The sequence below is a fragment of the Mauremys mutica genome, chromosome 1, assembly GCF_020497125.1.
Source record: "Mauremys mutica isolate MM-2020 ecotype Southern chromosome 1, ASM2049712v1, whole genome shotgun sequence".
Classification (NCBI taxonomy): Eukaryota; Metazoa; Chordata; order Testudines; family Geoemydidae; genus Mauremys; species Mauremys mutica.
The window spans coordinates 246,202,789-246,221,605 of NC_059072.1; the positions used below are offsets into that span (position 1 = coordinate 246,202,789).

Below are 18,817 nucleotides of genomic sequence, written 5' to 3' on the forward strand. Positions count from 1 at the left end.
ACCTGGGAGGCCACTACCTTCTCCTCAAGGTATACCTTTCCAGAGAAACTTATCAGTCAATTAATGATGTGGGGGAGGAGGAAGATGGGGATATTTATCACTAACTTTACTTACGTAAAATACTAATTTTTATAATTATGATTTGTATTATAGTAGCATTTGTGGGTCCCAGGTGAGACTGAGGTGCCATTGTGCTAGGCACTGTACAAATACACAGTAAGGTACAGTCCTTGCCCTGAAGAGCTTACGGTCTAGATAGACAAGGAAGGAAGGATGATTATTTTACAGATGGGGAAATGAGGCATAGACAGGTTAAGCAATTTGCCATCTATGAAATCTCTGAGAGGCAGGAATTGAACTCCCTTAGATTATAAGCAATTTGGAGCAAAGACTGTCCTTTCTAGTAGAGGTGTGTACCGTGCCTAACACAATAAGGTCCTGAGCCTACATCAGTGCCTGTGGGTGAAAGGGTCTGTGGACTAGAACCTGGGTCTGCAAAAGCTGGCCTGGCTGCTATTTTCACAGGGCCACTAGGAAGCCATGCAGAGCTATAGCCAGGGAGCACTGTGGAGAGTAGGTTCGGCAGGAAATACCATCCAAGGAAGCCAGAGTGACAGTACTCTGCAGCCCTCTGATTGGCCAAACACCCTATTTAACCTTAGGGGTTGGCCCAAGAAGTTGTCTGGGAAATCACACCAACTTTGACCTGTTGTGACTCCAGACTTTGCCTCATCTCCTGCTCTCCAATTGCAGCCTGACTCTGAACTTGACTCTTGCCTCCTGACTCCGGCCTGAAACTACCTTTGATCTCCGGCCTCTGACATGATTATGACATTATGACATGTGATGGAACCTCCAGGAATACATAAAATTGGCAACTCTGTGATGCATGACCAGAAAGGGTTAAGCATCCTGCAAGATAAATGACCCAAAGTCAACCATTAGATACATGTTAGAAAGTATGTGAATGGTAATTAGTGCCATTCCATGCTAGATAGGCTAGAACTTTGAAAAGGAAACCTGTATTTTTAGAGAATTGGAGATGATACTAATTGTATGTGTGTACTTATATCTTGTAGAATGTTAGCTGCATAAACAGACAGTTCCTGTCTGTCACTATGGCTATTGATTCAGAGATAAAAAGGACATATTAACATTTAGATGAACTGTAAACATAGTAACATTACTGTATTCATCTCTCTTTGAAATGTATAGCAAATCATCGGTGAATGGTGGAAAAACAGGCAATTGCCTTATGTTAATTTGTGTAGATAATTACTGGCAATGCTTAGGAAATAGATCTATTTAAAAGTCCCCATAATTGCCTATTGTTCACCGAAGGACTCTGAGCTATCACAAGAAGGCCTGAAACTGTATAAAGATGTTTGGGTCCTGATCCTTTTAATCTCAGATCTGCTTGATGCTTCATGCAGGGGAAGCTTAAGCCCAAGATTGAGATCTCCAGTCTTGACTGGATCTCCCTGAATATAAACATTGGACTATAGCCTATGCACTAATTCTGAAAGAACTCTTTGCAACTATAAAGCTCATCATCTCTGCTATGAATTTGAATCTCAAGAACTGTACTCATGTCTGTATGTATCCTGAACCTTTAACCAATACTCTCTCTCTTTTATTTTTTAATAAATTTTAGTTTAGTTAATAAGAATTGGCTGTAAGCGTTTATTTGGGTCAGATCTGAAATATTCATTAACCTGGGAGGTGATGTGTCTGATCCTTTGGGATTGGTAGAACTTTCTTGTGTGATTAATAAGATTTTCAGTAATCCTCATCATATTTGACTTGGGTGTCTGGGTGGAAGCCTAAGGCTGGGTTGCTTTAAGGGAACTGTGTTATTGGCTTGTGGAGAGCCAGTGAGGTATTATAGAAGCTATTTTGTGTTGACTTGGTAAATCTAAGTTTTGGAATATCCACCAGCGTTGGGGATTGTCTGCCCCATTCTTTGCAGTTCACCCTAACTGAGTGACCTCAATTGACTCCCCTGGGACTCCGGTCACAACAACCTTACCTGACTCTGACCCTGATTTCTTGCTCCTGCTTCTGGCTAGAAAACTGATCACCAATCCCATCTTTGGCCAGGTTGGTGGCTACATTTGAGGGCTGAGCAGGAAAAGCAGAGGGCATTGGTTCAGGAACCCCCTGAACTTCTGTCAGTTTCCATCAAAACATTTGGGTAGCGGTACTGCAGGATCTTATTCAGAATCCAATGGCCCAACCTGAGCCTAAAGCCTGATCCCAGCAGGGGGAGAATGCACCAGGCTCAGGTCTGGCCACTGACCTCTGAACTGAGCCCCGCAGTACCACTACCTGAATGTTCTGATGGGAACTGCCAGAAATTCAGGGGGTTTCTGAACCGATGCCTTCTCCTTTTCCGCCCTCGAATGTAACCCACCAATCAGGCCAAGGTGGGATTGGTGATCAGTTTGAGAGCTGGAGAAACTCTGGATTGGGCCTCCTCTCTGATGGAGCAGGACTGCCTGGTGTTAATGTACTGGAACGCCTTCCTGCTAGTATTTTCCACTATTTTTGATGATCCACATTGTGCTCACTTAGCGGAAGTTGCACTATGAAGGCTCCAGCTAGGGCAAGGGCCAGCTGTCTCGTATGCTGCCTGGTTCGCAGCTGACATTGAGTGGAATGAGGTGGCACAACTGCATCATTTTCAGTGTTGACTTAGTGAGGAAGTAAAGGATGAGTTAGCCCAGGTTGAGATCCTGACTGGCTTGGATACTTTCATTGACCTCTCCCTCTGCATAGACAACAGACTGCGTGAGTGAAAGGAGGAGAGGAGGGGCATCCTGCCACCACTCTGCCTACAGCTTACACTGAAAATCCCAGGGCCCAACCATGAACCGATGCAAGTTGATCTGGGCCATGGGTTGATCTAGGGCTTGACCCCTAGATCACAATGACTTATGCTTTTATTGTGGAGCATCGGGGCATCCCCTCACCTCTTGCAAACCTAGTTTCCTGATTCCTTGAGGGTCAAGCAAGCCCAAGACAGATGTGGGGGGCCAGCCTGGGCACCAGCAGGGCATTATGCTCTGGAACCACCCCTCAGCCTTCAAGAGAAACCTGATCCAGGACACCTAGGTCCTCCCCACACTTCCAAATATACATAAAGCTATGTACCATGGATGGGACCAAGCCGATTTCCCTTCAGTGGGCTCTGATTGATTCCAGGGCTACCAATAACATTATAGATGCTAAAGCTGCTAAAGCACTACAAATCACCCTCTGTTTAAAGCCTACATCAGTTCTCATAGAAAGATGTCCTCAGGGCCAGGGATGCAGGAAACAGTACGTCTGGAGCCCATACCCCAGGGCCATCAGGAAGTGCTACAGTTCAATGTGATCCACTTTCCATGAGAGCAGTTCTCCACACTTCCCCCTAATTCTTTGTATCTCCTGGCTGGGGCAGCATGACCCTGGCAGGAAAAGTGGATCAACTTCCTCTCTGAATATTGCTGAAGAACATTGTGTAGCTGGCCGCAACCTTCTGGTCCTGGGCTCCTGCAGCTGATTGGAACCAACAGCACCCATGAGGGAACTCCAGATAGCGGGGGCTAGCCAGAAGGAGACATTCCCAAGCCTGTAGTCCCAATCTCCTGGAAAAGTATTGAGATTATGCAGACATTTTTGAAAAGAAGAATACAGGCATGCTACCTCTGCACTAGGACTATGACTATCCCTAGACCTGAAACCCAGGGCAAAAGTCTCTTATGGATTGATCTATGCAATGTCTGAGCCAGAACCGGCAGCCCTTTATGTATATATCCAGGAAAATCTGGCCAAGGACTTCATCTGGTGCTCCATCTCCCCAGCAGAGGGTCCAGTCCTTTTTGTTAAGAAAAAGGATGAGATGCTATGCCTTTGCGTAGACTGTCAGGCCCTAAACCAGGTGATGGTCTGTAACTGGTATTCCCAGCCCTTAATCTCAGAGTTACTAGATCATGTGTGGTCTGCTAGAATTTTCACCAAACTGGACATCTGAGGTGCTTACAACCTCGTGTGCATCAGGGCAGGAGACAAATGGACGGTGGCCTTTTAAATCCACCAGGTGACACTTCCATCAAGCACCAACCATCACAAACTAACCCCTATGGCAGGGGTCAGCAACCTTTCAGAAGTGGTGTGCCAAGTCTTCATTTATTCACTCTGTTTTAAGGTTTCACGTGCCAGTAATACATTTTAACGTTTTTAGAAGGTCTCTATATCTATAATATATAACTAAACTATTCTTGTATGTAAAGTAAATAAGGTTTTTAAAATGTTTAAGGAGCTTCATTTAAAATTAAATTAAAATGCAGAGCCCCCCGGACTGGTGGCCAGGACCCGGGCAGTGTGAGTGCCACTGAAAATCACACGTGCCATAGGTTGCCTACTCCTGCCCTATGGTATGTTATTGGGAAATTAGGAGAAACTTGCCAGATCCTACCAATTGTCAATCTCAATGGAAATCTTTGCAAAACTCAAGTGCTTTCCTGGAACTATAACAAGTGGAAAATAAAAAGTAGAAATGACCTGACTTAAGATATCAAGGCATTTCTTATAAAAGATTTGTTGATTTGTTGAACCACAAAGCTAAAATGAGAACTGAATTGACCCCAGAAATATGTGCTGAGTGCCTGCACCAACCAGACTGTAGGGGATACAAAGTATAAAAATAAGTTTTAACTTGACTTTTCTTAAACACCTCTTCCCCTGGTGAAATCCTAGCTTTTTCTACTTTGCGCAGGACTAGAGCTGGATGAAATATTTTGGCTGACACTTTTTTCCACTGGAAAAGGTAGATTTAGACTGACCAAAAGACTTCGTGAATTTGTGTTGATTTCACTGAATTGTTTGGCCTAAAGAACGCCCCCTACAAAAAAAAAAAAAAACAAAACCAGAAAAAATCAGAAAGTTTCATTTTACATTTTCAAAATGAAATGTTCTAATTTTTTGGTTCAAGATGACATTTTGTTTCAAAAATTCCTTTGTTTTTTAAATACAATTAACCAAAATTTGTTTTAAAATGGTCAAAATAAAAAATCATGTGTCTCAAAATGGATTTTTTTTTACTGTTCAATTCACCAAAATTTTCATTTCTGTTTGAGCTAAAAGAATTTCCCTCTCATCTCTGATATTTTTGAGTTCCTAGAGAACTGAAAAAAACCGTTATTTGGCCAGCTCTTTTCCTGAGTCCCAGTCCAGTGCACTAACCACAGACCATCTTCTTTATATGTATGTAGAAAGTTTTCATAGTTGACTATACCTCTCTCCCACCTTATATATGTCTCTTTTCCTCTTGGATTGTGCTAAGAACTGTTCATTAACATAAAAAGATGTGGTCCCTGCACCAAAAAACGCACAACATCCCACCTCTGTCTCAGTGGGGGGATGTTTGATTGTGGTCCTGAGAGGAAAGAGAATGGAGGGGCAGATGTGGCTGCTCTGGTTCCTCTTCCCCATGCCCCCTGCACCAAACACAAGTGAGCGGGGAGCGAGGTGTGTGTGTGGGGAGAGAAGCGATTTCTCCGCATCTCCCTGTTGCTATTGTCTGGGCTGTGGAGCTGAACAAAGAATTGATTATGTGTCTTGCATCCTTCCTCTTACTGTATGTGAAGCCCTCAGAGCATGCAACAGCCATCCTGCTGCGGCTACTGCTCTGCCCTATAAATGATTAGGAAGGAATTTTTCCCTTGGGTCAGGTTTGACACAGTGTCCAATTTTTTTATTTTTTTTTGGCCTTCCTTGCAGCAATTTGGAGGCCTGATTTTAGGTTAATAAGGAGCAAGGGCATGACTTAAAAGTTGCACTTGAGTTTATAGACTAACAGACGTTTTGCAGCATGAGCTTTCGTGGGTGAATACCCACTTCTTCGGATGCAAGTATTCACCCACGAAAGCTCATGTTGCAAAACGTCTGTTAGTCTATAAGGTGCCACAGGATTCTTTGCTGCTTTTACAGAACCAGACTAACACGGCTACCCCTCTGATACTTGGCACTTGAGTTTGTAATTTCATTGCAACTTGCAGCTGGTATCCAGTGCAGGTGAAAGACTCAAAAAAGGCCAACGCTCAGAGATAAACATGAGGCCTGGGAGATGGCTGGTAGATCCTATTAGCCTGAAGAAAGCAGGGAAGCCCTTAAGTCTTCACAGTCTGAGGCACCCTTCATGTGGATGCTAATCTCCCCTCACTGGGAGAGGGTGAGAGGACTGAGAGGTGCTAGGGGTTAGGCTGAAGGGGGCCAAACCTGAATATTGATTGTCTGATGTGGAGGCCATTACATTTTGCACCGGACCCAGGTAAATGTAAAACCCTGGGGCTTTTTTGTTATTGTTGGTTGGTTTTGGTTGGGGGGAAGAGGAATCTTAAACTTAAAGAGTTAATAGAGCTGCAGTCTTCTGCTTTAAAATCCCTCCCAGTGTCTGTGTTTCATGCTCCTGTATGTCCCAATCAATAGATTCTGGACTGGAGCCTCGAGGCCCTGCTGTAACATAAATATTAAATAACAACAGCAGCACACCAAAAACAAAACTCACATCCAGCATATCTAATGAACAACAATCTTAAGTACAGTCTGCAGAGTAACCTTTTGTAAATGCTGAGAATGGCTGATAACATGTTACCTGCTCTGCTGGACCAGACAGGATGTTTGGTAATTTGGCTGAAGGCAGCTTTCACGATTGTCTATTTTATTTGGCTCAAAGGTGCTGTATAAATAAATAAAATGCATGACACTAAGAAAACAACACAATAAACTTTCAGGAGCAGCAGGGCCAGTGTCCTCCAAAGGATACCAGTACAATAGGTTAGGACGAGCTTGTTCATTTTCCAGTGCAGTAAATTTCTAAATCAGTAAGAGAGACTCTTTTCAAATGTATATCTGTCACAGTAAGTCCCAAATCCTGTCCTCCCCCTGCAATTCCATTGCACAGGAGAGGCTCTATTTCAGAAGTGTGTGCAGTTTGTGCATGGCTGTGTGCCCTATAGGATGAGGCAGGACCGCTGCTGGTTCTTTTGGCCATTCACACCATTTAGAATGGGCACAAATAGCTGGTGCCTGTGGACAGACTAAGCCCAGAGCCCCTGGATCAGAGCAGATGAGACCAATCCACTAATTAAAGAGAGCTGGGCTACACCTGGGCCTATACAGCAGGGTTTCTCAAACAGGGGTCGCTGTTTTTGTAGGGAAAGCCCCTGGTGGGCTGGGCCAGTGTGTTTATCTGCCCCGTCCGCAGGTCCGGCCGATCGCGGCTCCCACTGGCCACGGTTCGCTGCTCCAGGCCAATGGGAGCTGCTGGAAGCGGCGCAGGCCGAGGGACTTACTGGCCACCACTTCCAGCAGCTCCCATTGGCCCGGAGCAATGAACTGTGGCCCTTGGGAGCTGCGATCAGCCAGACCTGCGGACAGGGCAGGTAAACACACCGGCCCGGCCCGCCAGGGGCTTTCCCTACACAAGCGGTGACCCCTGTTTGAGAAACCCTGCTCTAGAGGTTGCTAGTGGGTAGCTGGAAAGGAAGGACTGAGATAGGTTGTGCCCTGGGGAGGGGAGGCCCACACTGAAGTGGAGTTAGCTCCTGAGGTGGGTCCCTGGTGCAAGAGAGCAGAGCAGAGACTGGAAAGCTGACAGGAGCTATAGTGCCAGAGACCCTTGGGAAGGGTGGCCCTGGAGCCTGGGGCCAAGAATGGGGTTAAAACTATTTTCTGTTTGTTTGATAACCCTTGTTAAAAGAAATAAACCTCCTAGAAAAGACTGGGCGTGGCAGTGCATGCTTTGGAGCTGGGAGAAGTGACAGCCCTGGTGACAGAGTCCTACTGCTGTGCAGTGTAGACGCAACCCACTTGAATCAGGTCCTGAGAGTCTGCAAAAAGTATTCCCATGGGCCAACTTCCGTTGTGCTTGCCATCCTAAGACTCTCCAATCAACTCAAGTGAAAACAGAAACCACCCCACAGGGCGTACAGCAGCAGTTCAGTGAGTCAGCATTAACCCTTCCATTGTCCTCTGACCACTGAGCTGCAAACACACCATCAGGGAGCCTTCTGTGTTTGCAGTGGAGACTAACCCGAACAAGCCTTTTGCAAAGCGCGCTGCTTCATGGTCATGGGAGCACAGCCAGATTTTGGTGTCTCTCTGGTCTGAGGCTAGTACAACTTTGGACTTAAGTAAAAGTACCAGGAATGATCATGCATACCAGCAGACAGTGAAGGAGTCGGTAGATTTGCAAACCAGTGCCCAGTGCAGGAAGTGGATTAAGCAGCTCAAGAGCAAGTATTGGAAGACCAGGGACCAGAACTGTACCTCAGACAGCTCCCATTTTATGAGGAGTTTGACTGGGTACTGGGCACTGCATCCAGCACGGAGCCAACATAGTGCATGATGACCTGGTCAGCCAGGATGATGCCCTGCTGGCCCCAGAATCCAGCCTGGGGACTGATGGGAGCCAGCAGCAGGCACCAACTGAGCTCTGACTCTGTTGCTGAAACTGGTTCCAGAGCAGGCTTTGAAGCAGCAAATTCTGGGTCCATACTTGGAGGAGCTGTTTGAGATACCCCCCCCCGAGGAATATCCCGCTGCTCAGCCTGCAGCAGACACGGAAGGGACAGAAGACACTGTAACACTGCACCCCATATTCTTCACAGTGATATTATTATGATATGATTATGACATAATCATAATGTATTTTATGCAAAATAAGTCATGTGAGGTGTCATTGGAAAGGTTATGATTTGCTGAATGTGATTATCCTATTTGTATGCATGTATCATTTTTGTATCCAAAGTTATGAATATTGACTATGTATCTGTATTTCAAAATGTAGTTACAGATGAGCAATGCCCACTAGGCAAAAGGCTCTCAGTCTAGATGGCTGGCTGGGAAGGGCCCATTCAGGTTCATGTAGGATGACCAGAGAGCAAATGTGAAAAATTGGGACGGGGTGGAGGGGGTAATAGAAGCCTATATAAGAAAAAGACCCAAAAATTGGGACTGTCCCTATAAAATTGGGACATCTGGTCACCCTAGGTTCATGAGCCATTAGGAAGAAACAATAGGCCTTAGGAGAACCTTATCTCCCACCTGGGGAGCCTTCCTGAGGATACTACAGATGGCCTCCAAGTAATGGCTGCTGAGACACTACTGGGACATGTGACCAGGTCACCTGGTGCTGGACATCATCTTGGGATGTCAGTATTTTCCCACTGACTGGCATGGGAACCAAGCTTTGAAACAAAGGGTTCCCGCCAATGTTCCCTCTAATTTTTTACATCCATATGCGGAATGAATTTTTCTATGTGCACCAATATGGAGGTGATGTGTGGTGGGGGTGGGGCCAAGGGGTTCGAAGTGTGTATGGGGGGTGCTCAGGGCTGGGGGTTGGGGTATGGGAGGTGAGGGCTCTGGGGTGGGGTGGGAGCTGTGGAGTTTGGGGTGCAGGCTGCCCCAGGGCTGGGGCCAGAGGACTCTCCCCAGCCCTCTCCATGCTGGCAGCAGCTCTGGGGGAGAGGTGCTTCCCTCTGCTGGCAGCAGCTCCAGGGCCCGGGGAGAGACGACTCTCCCCGCGGCAGCCCTGCACACCCCCAACTTGCTCCCCTCCCCGCCTTCCTCTCTCCTCTCCTCAGACCCCTGTGGCTGCACGCCTGCATGGCCCTTTACAGCCTGCTGCGCAACCGCACAATTGCACAGCTTAGAGGGAACTTAGGTTCCTGCCATATGCAAAAGCTGTATAATGCAGGGGAGTGACATCACTGTGGTTCTTCACTGACTCCCCACCAAAGAGACTCCTGGGAACACCTGAGGAACAAAGACTGAACTGGGGGAAGTGCTGGCCCCAGACTAAAGGGATTTTTAGCCTGTGAATGGAACACCTGGGGATTCCAAGCTGTAAAGCAAGTGCAGCTTTGCCCCTTGAGAATCTGCAGCCTGCTTGTACCATCACTTAGGGTGAGGATTTGCTATTCATATCCAAACTTGTAGTATAATAAGCTTAAATTGCGTTTTTGTTTATTTGCTAGGTAATCTGCTTTGATCTGTTTGCTGTCTCTTATAATCACTTAAAATCTATCTTTTGTAGTTAATAAACTTGTTTTTGTTTTGTTTAAAACCAGTGTGTGGGAGTCATAACTCAGGGCAGAAAGCTGTTGTGTATTCATCTCCACACTGAGGGAGGGGGCGAATTTCATGAACTTACGCTGTACAGTTCCCTGTGCAGCGCAAGATGGTATAATTTGGGGTTGACCCTCCAGAGGAGGTGTGTGCCTGAGTAGCCGGGAAGTTCCCTAACTGGAGCTTTTCCATGCAGGGCTGGTCACAGCGTCTGCATGTAACTGCAGCTCGGCGTGTCCCTACCTGTATGTGGGCTTGGCAGCTTGTCACAGCAGTACAGTGTAAAGGGAGCCCAGGCTGGTGGGTTGGGGGGCTCAGGGGTACCCCAGTTCCAGGTGGCACCCCAGGGGGAACCCGTCACAGCCACTCCTGAGCCTGGTAAGTTTCTGGCTCCATGCTAATGTTTATTGATACCATAATGGGAGGGATTTCTACTCTATGAACCAATGCAAAAGTTATGAGAGACCTAGGTTAGCAGTGTGTATTTGCTAATAATGGATTGTATCCCAGCACCTTGGCTTCCCCCCTCCACCTCCCCTGCACCATGGGGAGTTCAAAATGGCCTAGGAAATGCTAACAGTAAAGTACATCTTTAAAGAGTATTTTTACTGGGAAGGCACAGATTTTTGCTAGGGCAATTCCTGTTTCTTAAAAATAATAGCATTACATAGCTGTCTCTTTAGGTTTGCTGCTATGTAAACACACAACTGTCTATGGAGCCACCTGGAAATGTTTTCCATTTCCAAATCTAGTCCATTTTAGTTAGACGTAATTCATGCTGCCCATAGGTGACAAAATCCTATGTTGCCACTATGACTGGGGTTTCAGTTTTTGTCCAGAAATGGGCTGGCAGAGCGGTGGAGGAAGGCTGTGGAGTTCTGTGTTTGCATGCAGCAATAACAGGGTAAGCCATGTGGAAGCCAATGCAGCATCCTGTTGATTCCCTCATGAATTCTGACCCAATCCTGGGTGCTGATAGTTGCAAACTTTTCCTGAAGCAGGTACTCCACATAAGTAGTCACACTGCGGTGAACTACATATTTTCCAGAGCCACCTTGGTAGCTGACTAGTCCCCTCCACTCATAGATGTGCTGTTCAATTTGGCTGCATGTACTATCAGTTTTCCACCTGCAGGATGGAATAACATCCCTTTGCCAACAGGGCACCACAAGAACAGTTAAGTCTTCCAGAACATGAAAGGCCTGAAATGACAGAGAAAGCTTTGTAGCAAGACCACCAACCATTCTACCCCAAACGCAAGCAGTTATGTAATTTTTTGTAAAACAAAGTCAGCTTAGAATTTTTAACTTACCATTGTTTCTGCATTACTTTAGCTGGGATTAACCAGGCTGTGTCCAGGGAAATTCTGTGGACTGAAGCATCCCTCTCACAGTATATTGCAGTTCAGTTGTGAAATGGAACATTTTATGTCCTTGAAATTCCACAAGAATTATTTCTGTGCTCCTCCACTGAGCTGTGTGAGAAAATAACCCTGTTTCTTGTCCTGCAGGCCCCTTGACCTCTACTGGCTGCTGTACCTCCCCAGCTTGCCCTCAGTGCAGCACAAGCCTGGCCCAACATACCTTCATGGACCATTCCAAAAGGGAGCATTTCCGTGAGGAACTGATGGTTGAAGTTTTGGAGAGGGCCAATGAGCAGGTTCAGTACCAGAAAGAGAGGGACTTATGACTAGAGGCAGGAGAAAAGGCTGAGGCTCACTGCCCAGCTTGAGGACAGGGTTTCAGCAGGGGAGCTGGCACTTGCTACACTGTTCCCGGAACAAGAAGGGCAGATAAGGGAGGAGGACAGAGATCAGCAGAGAGAACTGTCTGAGCGGCTCATCTCAATCATGGCTGCAAGAGTATTGGCTCCTGCTGCCTTTCTCACACCATGGCCTGGTTCCTCTGTGATGTCCCCTCGGTCTAGAAACAGCTTGGAACACTCCATATCTAAGTGGCCCATGCAATTGGGCCCCAGGAGTGGCAAACTAAACCCCACGCAGCCCTCCATCCTGACTCCCGCTCCTGTGGACACCTGCACCCCGCTCCCGGGTGCCAAGCATGTGGAAAACAGGGAAAGAAGACAGGGGACATGCAGTAGCAGGGGTTTTTTTGGTCCTGTTTGCACTTTTCCTGCACTTTTGTTTTGTTTTGGAAATGTTGTTTTGTAACTGGTGTTTGGGTGTTGTAATGGCAACCGCCCTGCCTGGCAACGGGTGACAGTTGTACTGTTTTAACACATGTTTACAAATAAAGCTTTTTATGTCATCAAGAAAGTTTATTGCTATCACTGCACCTCATCATACAATCAGTATTGAAATAATCAAGCTAAATCCATGATCAGGAACAATGAGGAAGTACATACAGCAATCCACTCCTCAATCACTTCCTTATATGAATCCATACCATGAACCATCCCACCCTTTTTGTAAGTCGTCATATCATTCATAACTACATTGCATGGCAATCAAGCCCCTATCTCTCCCTAGCACTGACACCCCCCAAAACCAAATAGCCTCAACCCCCACAAGCACATTCACAGAAGTACTAATCCTCCTCTTCCATGGGACCATGCAAGTCCATAATGTGGGAGCACAAAGCATCCCTGACTTCTGTTGCCCAGGTGCATCCAGCTTCAACTGTGGTAGCTGCACTTTCTGGCTGAGTGTACTGATTCAGTGGCCCCCTGCTGTCATTCAGGGGGAAATGGCTCACCTCTGGCTTCAAAGATTGTGACGAGCACAGCAAGTCACAGTAATGCAGACAGCATTGATGCCACTAGCATCCAAACAGGTCTGTGGGCATCTCCAACGGTGCCTCATGCGTGTGTCTTTACCTTGGAGGGACAAGGCAAGCTACTCAGAAAGCTCTAAAAATGTAGGCTTTCTTCATGTGAAAGTTCTGGACCCACAGCTCATCATCCCAGGTCTGCATGACAACGTGATCCCACTAGTCTGTGCTTGTGGTCCTGTGCCAGAAGCGCTGGTTTATGTTGGGCGCATCAGCGGCTATAGCAAGTGTAACGAGCAGCATCAGCCGCTGTGAGTCTGCCACACCAGAGTACTCTTCCCTCCTCTGCTTTCTCGTCCTTCCCCTGCTCCAGCCAAAACGCTCTCAGGTGCCTTTCCTGGGTAAGAAAATGCCGTCAAAATGTCCACTAGTGTCTCATGGAAGCCCTGCCCATTTCCTGACACAGGAGTGAAAATGCAAGCAAGAGAACTTCTTGAAAAGGGGTCTCCTCCATGTTGGCTGGCAGGCTGTGCTGGCAGGCTGTTCAAACTTCCTGTAATGTGCAGGGTGGGCAGGAAAGCTTTCCCACAGTGCACCACAAGCAAAGGGATAGAGCAGCCACATTTTGGGAGTCTGAGATATTGTTGGTTTGACTCAACTCTGTGTGCTGAGTGTGGACACCAGAGCCCCCACTGGGTTCAAGCCCAGATTAGAAAATTCTTAACGTAGGGTTAAGAATCAATATAGACCCTCAAACCTCAGGTTCTCTAACACAGGTCATCTGACTTGAGTCCCATTAACCCTAGGCTTACATTGCAGTGTAGACATACCATCAGTGTTATTACACAGCCTCTAAAATTCTCTTTGTATAGTAGTATAAGTCTCAAATGGCTAAAAGAATCCTGTACATCTAACTGAAGTACACCAGCTGGAAAACAGTAACCCCATATATCCCTTATATGTCACTTGTATGCCTGATATGTCAGATTAATCGATTCCAAGGCCAGAAGGGACCATTGTGATCATCTAGTCTGACCTCCTGAATAACATGGGCCACAGAACTTCCCAAAGTAATTCCTAGAGCATGTCTTGAAGCGTATTCAGAACATGCAGGAAAACCATGGAAAGCAGGATTTTGCTTGCCATTTTAAATACTTCCTTTTAAGCAAATACAGTATCCACAATAGGGACTCTGCTAAACAAGTTACTTTTCACTGACCTGCTTGTGATCCAATTTATCATTAGATACAACTGTTTTCAATGATCTGAAGAAAACAAGTTGGGAACAAAGTGAAGAGTTCTTGAGTGGTTGAAATAAATTAGAGTGGTTGTTTTAAATCAGATATGTGGGATTTAGTCTCTTCATACTATGATCTTTGATTAAAACAGACAGTATAATCCAAGGCTGAATTACTGTAATTCAGAGTTTTGTGCTTTAACAGATGAAATTTTCTCTGGACATAATTTTGGGGCCAATGTTGTCATTAGGGGTACTACAGTAGGTTTAAAATTATGTACTGCATTTCTTCAAATTCCATGATATGGTACCATAGGAATTTGAAAAATTCTGTTTGCCATTTTTAATTTGATCTTTCTGATATGTGAGTCAATTTTGTTGATTTTGGACATTTGCAATCAGTCTAATCCCCCATATTTTAGCGACCTCCATACATACCAATTTGGGCTCCAAGTTCAAGGGCTTCTGGTGATACATAGACAAAGGGCTCAAATGATAGGTGTAGAAATCCTTTATTTAGAAATAGTACCTGCCTATTGTACTATTTGGAAGGGCAAAATTAAGATATATTTGATTTTTGTTGCTTATCTAATTCAGCTTTTTAGATTGCTTTAATTTTTTTATTTTTTATGGGCTGCAAATTGCTTAGGGACACACTGCATGGAAGGCACTACACAGGAACAGTTTTTATTGTATCTCTCTCTCTGAAAAGGTTAAGCAGTTTTATTGCAGATGTCTGCCAGAAAAATCACATGTATCACTAATGGAAGAAGCAAGTGATAAAAGCCTCTGAATTGATAGAGAGAGTGGAAAAAGCAGTTTTAGCTCCTGTGACAGCATTCTGAAAAAAACACACTGTTTCTTATCAGCAGGTTGAGGAGGAATCAGACTGAGGTACAACAGTTGTATTGTAACCGTTTCTGATTGCATTTTGTCTTCTAATCCATACTGATGAGCTGTTTCCCTAGGAAAAGCAGTCTGGGGAGGCTGCTGCAATTTACACAGAATCACACCCTTCATATTCAGAAAGGTAAATATACAAAAATCAGGTCATTACAAGGCAACACGGCTAGTTGAACCAATGGGAATTTAAGCTTTATTTTGATATATAACATGGTAAAGTACCTTGAAAAATGAACAAGCAATTTTAAATCCTTTAAATGAAAGATGACTGCAAACTGGAGCCATTTTTAAAAATCCGTTGAACTATAAGGCCGGATGGGGGATTTGAATAAACAGTGTCAAACTCCTTTGGTTTTGGCTTTACAATACCAAAACCAGCACAATTCCTCATTTTTCCTCTCTGTGACTATAAATAGCAAGTGACCTTGTTAAAAAACCACAATGAAACAACACAACCTCTGGATACAAATATATTTCAGGCTCAAGAAACAAAACAAAATGACCTCTTACCAAACTTGATGGTGTACAGTCCTAGTTCAGTGTTTGGAGAAGTAGATGTGTAACTTGCAGCAACAATAACAGGAGTTATACAATTTGATCAAAATACAATGTAATATGCTGAAAATGTATCTTACTATGATGGCATTGACCATGTCTGAGCTCCTGTTGGGCAAGATTTATTTTTATTTCATAAAACATTAGCACTTAAATTGCTTTTTTTTTTTTATAAAAAGGCATCTTTACTTACATATCATCAAAGATGAGCTTTGTTCTTCTGCAGTCTTTGTGTGCCCTGGATAAAGATGGCCAAGCCTCTGTTTGGGAGTGTGACTTGTTGCAGGGAACACTTTCTGAATTGATGTGAACTGCTTTCTAGACAACAAACAATACAGAACACATTGAGAAATTGACAACTGAGTTAGAAAAAGCAACTAATAAACAATGGAAATTTGTCTGCATTGTGCTGTAAATTGCAAGTTAGTTTGCTCAGTATTTCAACAGGGAATACACATAACTAGCTTGTCACTGATAGCCACAAATTCACAGATATTGCACACAGTTACTGGTACAGGACTTTAGAGTTTCAAGTGATATGCAGAAGAAACAGAACAGAATTATTAATCACTAGCTGAAGGGCCATAACACAATGAGTGTAGTTATTAAATCATAGCCCAGTTGTGGTTATTCTGCATGTCAAGCCATGTTTCAACATCCAAACTGTTTGGGGTTTTTTGTTGTCATTGCTGTAACTTTCCACCAATTTGGGTTGTTATTCTTATTTGACAGTAACTGCAACAGAATAAAATTCCTTCTGCTTGAGACAAAAGAAGGAAATGGAATGAAGGTCTCAACAGAAAGCTCCATGATCTAACTACCACTTCCTGCCTAGCATTTTCTGTAAGAAACCCACACGATCACTTGGTCATGGCAGTTAGGCACCAGATGGGTAGATTTGCTAAAACAAAGCCAACCTTGACATTTACAGTTCATGAGCTCTCAACTTCTGTATGGGACATACAGATCAGTTCAGTGGGATAGTTTTCAGATGAATAACCAGATACATATGAATTTTATTATAAGAATTATTAAAAAGTTGATCAAATGGAGCATTGCCAGGCTATGCAGAAAATCAGAGTGGAATGCATTAGCTAAGGGTGTGGATCATAAAGCAATCACTTTTTACTTCTAATTTCCAACACATTTATCTTTGAGGACTTTAAATTATTTTCCAGATATCAAATACCGGTAATTATAACTCTAAATGAGTTCATAAACCAACTTCTAAACTTAGGTGTTGAAAAATTTACCTTTACTTCATGATGGAAGAGAAATTGGTTAGTCCAACATATTAAAAATGCCTTTTCAAGGCCTTTTATATAGCCTATTTTTCAAATACTTAATTGTATTTATTTCTTTTTATTAAGTGTATTTGTGAGAGACTCTAGGAACACGTACCTAATTTAGAACAACATATTTAAGAGATAACATTTCAAAGTTAGATCAGAAATAGTTATTTTGTCCCCACCTCATTACCCTCCTCTCTTCCCCCAAAATCTGCCTTTTTGGAACAGGCCAGTTGCCCCTGAGCAAAAGTGACTTGAGTGGCTCAGGCTAAAGTTCAGTTTACTGGGGTGGGATGGAGGCTCTTGAAGCCTGTAATGCATCAAGACATAAATAATAATAAAGAATATATTTGGTGAAAATATTCAACACTTTCTCTTATTATTTCTTCTGCCTTTTCATGGAATGTATAAGGGCTAAAACTTTGTTCTCTATGCAGGAAAAGATCATGCAACAGAATTCCTCATGTAATTTCCTATGGATCATTTCACTGTTGGAGAGGGAAATGCTGAGGTTAAACTCTGCTCATGAAACTGACCAATTTTGTGGCCTGGAAAAGCTGCAGATCTCTAGGGACCTGCTGAAGAGCAGGATCATCCACATGAAGACCCTGTTCCTTTAATCCATCACCAGTCCCACCCCCCACCCCCACCACCCATGCAGCTGCCTCTTGACTGCATGACAGCACAGCTACTGGGTGCCACACTACCACAAACCCCCTTCGCCTACAAGAGGTGTTCCACAAAATGGAACGGGTGTGCACCAAAGCTATTATCAAGTCCATGATTATTATTAATCTTGGGGCGGTATTGGTGGGAAGTCGATGCATGGAGCGTGTCCATTCTCCTTTCCCATACACAGACCCTCAACTCCAGGGCCGGTGCAACCTATTAGGTGACCTAGGCGGTCGCATAGGGCACTAACATTTGGGGGGCAGCGACCGCGGCGGCCGGATCTTCGGCAGCCCCGGTTGTTGTCGGTATTTTGGGGGCGGGACCTTCCGCCGCCTAGGGCACCAAAAAAGCTGTCAGCGCTCCTGCTCAACTCTGAGGAGGAGCCTTTGATGGAAGGGGAAGAAGGATGCAGCAGGAGTAGCAGTCTTTATCGCTCCCTGTATGTGGAGCTTCAGGGTTTGCACTGGTTTTCTCCAGAGAGGAAATATTGGGTTGAGCTTCCCAGCTTAGAAGTTCTACTGTTCATTGGGCTGATTTTGCATTCCTTTCACTCCCAAGATTCCTGTTTCAGGAATCTAGTTATTCAAGAAAGGCAGGATTGGAACGCTTGTCTATTTTGCCACCTCTGTCATTTCATGCACAGGTCTGTACATTTATTGGAAATATATTTATGAGGAAAACTATTCCAGGCATGCAAACTCACACAATTTCAGTTCAGAATGCCAAGATCAGCAGCATATTTTTCTTGTACAACTTTTTTATGTTTACAGACGTCTGAGTGGCAAAACATGGAATTCCTTACTTTTTGCCTGTTCTTTACTTCTTCCAAACTTGGCTGTGTACTTACCTGCTCTCTGGATTTCCCTCAACCTCCTATTTTTCAGGTCATTTTTAATCCTGTTCTGTCTTACCATTTTCCCAATGGAAAAAATCTTACTTAACGGGACATTCATTATTATGTTCCTTTCTATGACATTCTGCAGAGATATCAAGGGCTGTATGAGCAGTGATACAAAGAGAAGAAAAATCAGCCAGGTTTTATACTATGATCAACAACATAAACTTACATTGCAGTCTGCAGGATGTGGCTGTGGCTGGATTTCACTCTTATGTTTTTTGCTGGAGGACATGGAAGGTAATAGACTGCTGCCATTAGGTCTACTGGAAGAAGTTAAATCATCAGTGGAGTATTTGTGTTTTGATGCATCAGAGAGGGGTGAGATGGGTGACCGAAGCATTTTCTCATTTTTATTTATTGGTATCGCCAAGCTGGAAATGGAAATTACAGTAATGGAGTGTCACATAGCTGGCTTTGA

General features: G+C 44.4%; 1 protein-coding gene across 2 annotated transcripts in view; it reads right to left on the minus strand.

Annotated features, from left to right (window-relative positions):
- Nucleotides 1-18,817, minus strand: part of AFF3 (AF4/FMR2 family member 3) — a 480,216-nt gene that overhangs the window by 28,808 nt on the left and 432,591 nt on the right. For both annotated transcript variants that reach the window (XM_045005798.1, XM_045005808.1), the window contains exons 13-14: nucleotides 18,569-18,770; nucleotides 15,734-15,858 (exon numbers count right to left, since the gene is read on the minus strand). In XM_045005798.1, the coding sequence (XP_044861733.1) occupies nucleotides 15,734-15,858; nucleotides 18,569-18,770 (327 nt within the window). The remainder of the gene's footprint in view (nucleotides 1-15,733; nucleotides 15,859-18,568; nucleotides 18,771-18,817) is intronic.